Below are 1,372 nucleotides of genomic sequence, written 5' to 3'. Positions count from 1 at the left end.
GGCGGGCACCAACGGCGAGACCACGACCCAGGGTGAGTGACAGCTGTGTCCCCTAGGGTGGCCCCAGCCGCGTCCCCATCCCTGATGCCACCATGGCGTCCCTGTTCCTACTGCCACCCCCACACCCCATTGCTATCTCCTTCCCTGATGCCACCCCCACACCCCATTGCTGTCCCCATCCTTGATGCCACCATGGTGTCCTCACCCCTGATGCCATCCCCAAGCCCCACTGGCATCTCCATCCCTGACGTCACCATGGTGTCCCCATCCTTCATGTCTTCCCCACACCCCACTCATGTTCCCATCCTTGATGCCACCACAGTGGCCTCATCCCTCATGCTGCCCCCACGCCCTATTGCTGTCCCCAACCCTGAGGTGACCATGGTGTCCCCACCCCTGATGCCATCCCCAAATCAGTGTCCCCATCCCTGATGCCACCACAGTGTCCCCACCCCTGATGCTGCCCCCACACCCCACTGGAGTCCCCATCCCTGATGCCACCACAGTGGCCTCATCCCCGATTCCATCTCCAAACCCCATCAGTGTCCCCATCCTTGATGCCACCATGATGTCCCCATCCATGCTGCCTCCCCCACACCCCATCGGTGTCCCCGTCCCTGATGTCCCCGTGGTGTCCCCAGGGCTGGACGGGCTGATGGAGCGCTGCGCCCAGTACAAGAAGGACGGGGCTGACTTCGCCAAGTGGCGCTGTGTCCTCAAGATCTCCGAGCACACGCCCACGCGCCTGGCCGTGATGGAGAACGCCAACGTCCTCGCCCGCTATGCCAGCATCTGCCAGCAGGTCCCCGTCCTCTCCCCGGGGCCCTCCCTGTCCCCAACCCCATCCCCATGTCACTTCTGGGTGCCCTATGGTGGTTGGTGGCCTCCAAGCTAGTGTGACACTACGAGGAGGTACCTAGCTGTGGTGTGATGGTACCTAGCCATGGTATGGTGGCACCTCCACGTCCTTGGGACACCTCAGTATGGCCCCATGTCATCCCTGCGTCACTTCTGGGTGCCCGATGGTGGTTGGTGGCCTCCAACCTGCAGGTTGACACCACAAGGTGGCACCTGGACATGGTGTGGTGGCACTTAGACGTGGTGTGATGGGACGTAGAGATGGTGTGGTGGCACCTCCGTGCCCATGGGTCTCCTCACTGTGTCCCTACACCACCCCCATGTCACCTCTGGGTGCCCTATGGTGGTTGGTGGCCTCCAACCTGCAGGGTGACACCACGAGGTGGCAGCTAGACGCGGTGTGGTGGTACCTCCATGCCCTTGGGTCACCTCATTGTGTCCCTACCTGTCCCTGTGTCACCTCCCTGTCCCCAACCCCATCCCTGTGTCCCCTGCGGGTGTCCTGTGGGGCTTG

General features: G+C 62.8%; 1 protein-coding gene across 1 annotated transcript in view; it reads left to right on the top strand.

Moving 5' to 3' along the window:
* Nucleotides 1-1,372, top strand: part of LOC103925596 — a 12,611-nt gene that overhangs the window by 1,432 nt on the left and 9,807 nt on the right. The window contains exons 3-4 of the mRNA XM_009334328.1: nucleotides 2-32; nucleotides 642-802. Of these exons, the coding sequence (XP_009332603.1) occupies nucleotides 2-32; nucleotides 642-802 (192 nt within the window). The remainder of the gene's footprint in view (nucleotide 1; nucleotides 33-641; nucleotides 803-1,372) is intronic.

Source organism: Pygoscelis adeliae, unplaced genomic scaffold, assembly GCF_000699105.1.
Source record: "Pygoscelis adeliae isolate BGI_AS28 unplaced genomic scaffold, ASM69910v1 Scaffold781, whole genome shotgun sequence".
Classification (NCBI taxonomy): Eukaryota; Metazoa; Chordata; class Aves; order Sphenisciformes; family Spheniscidae; genus Pygoscelis; species Pygoscelis adeliae.
Note: the sequence above shows the minus strand (reverse complement) of the source record. Positions and strands in the feature narration are given on the sequence as shown.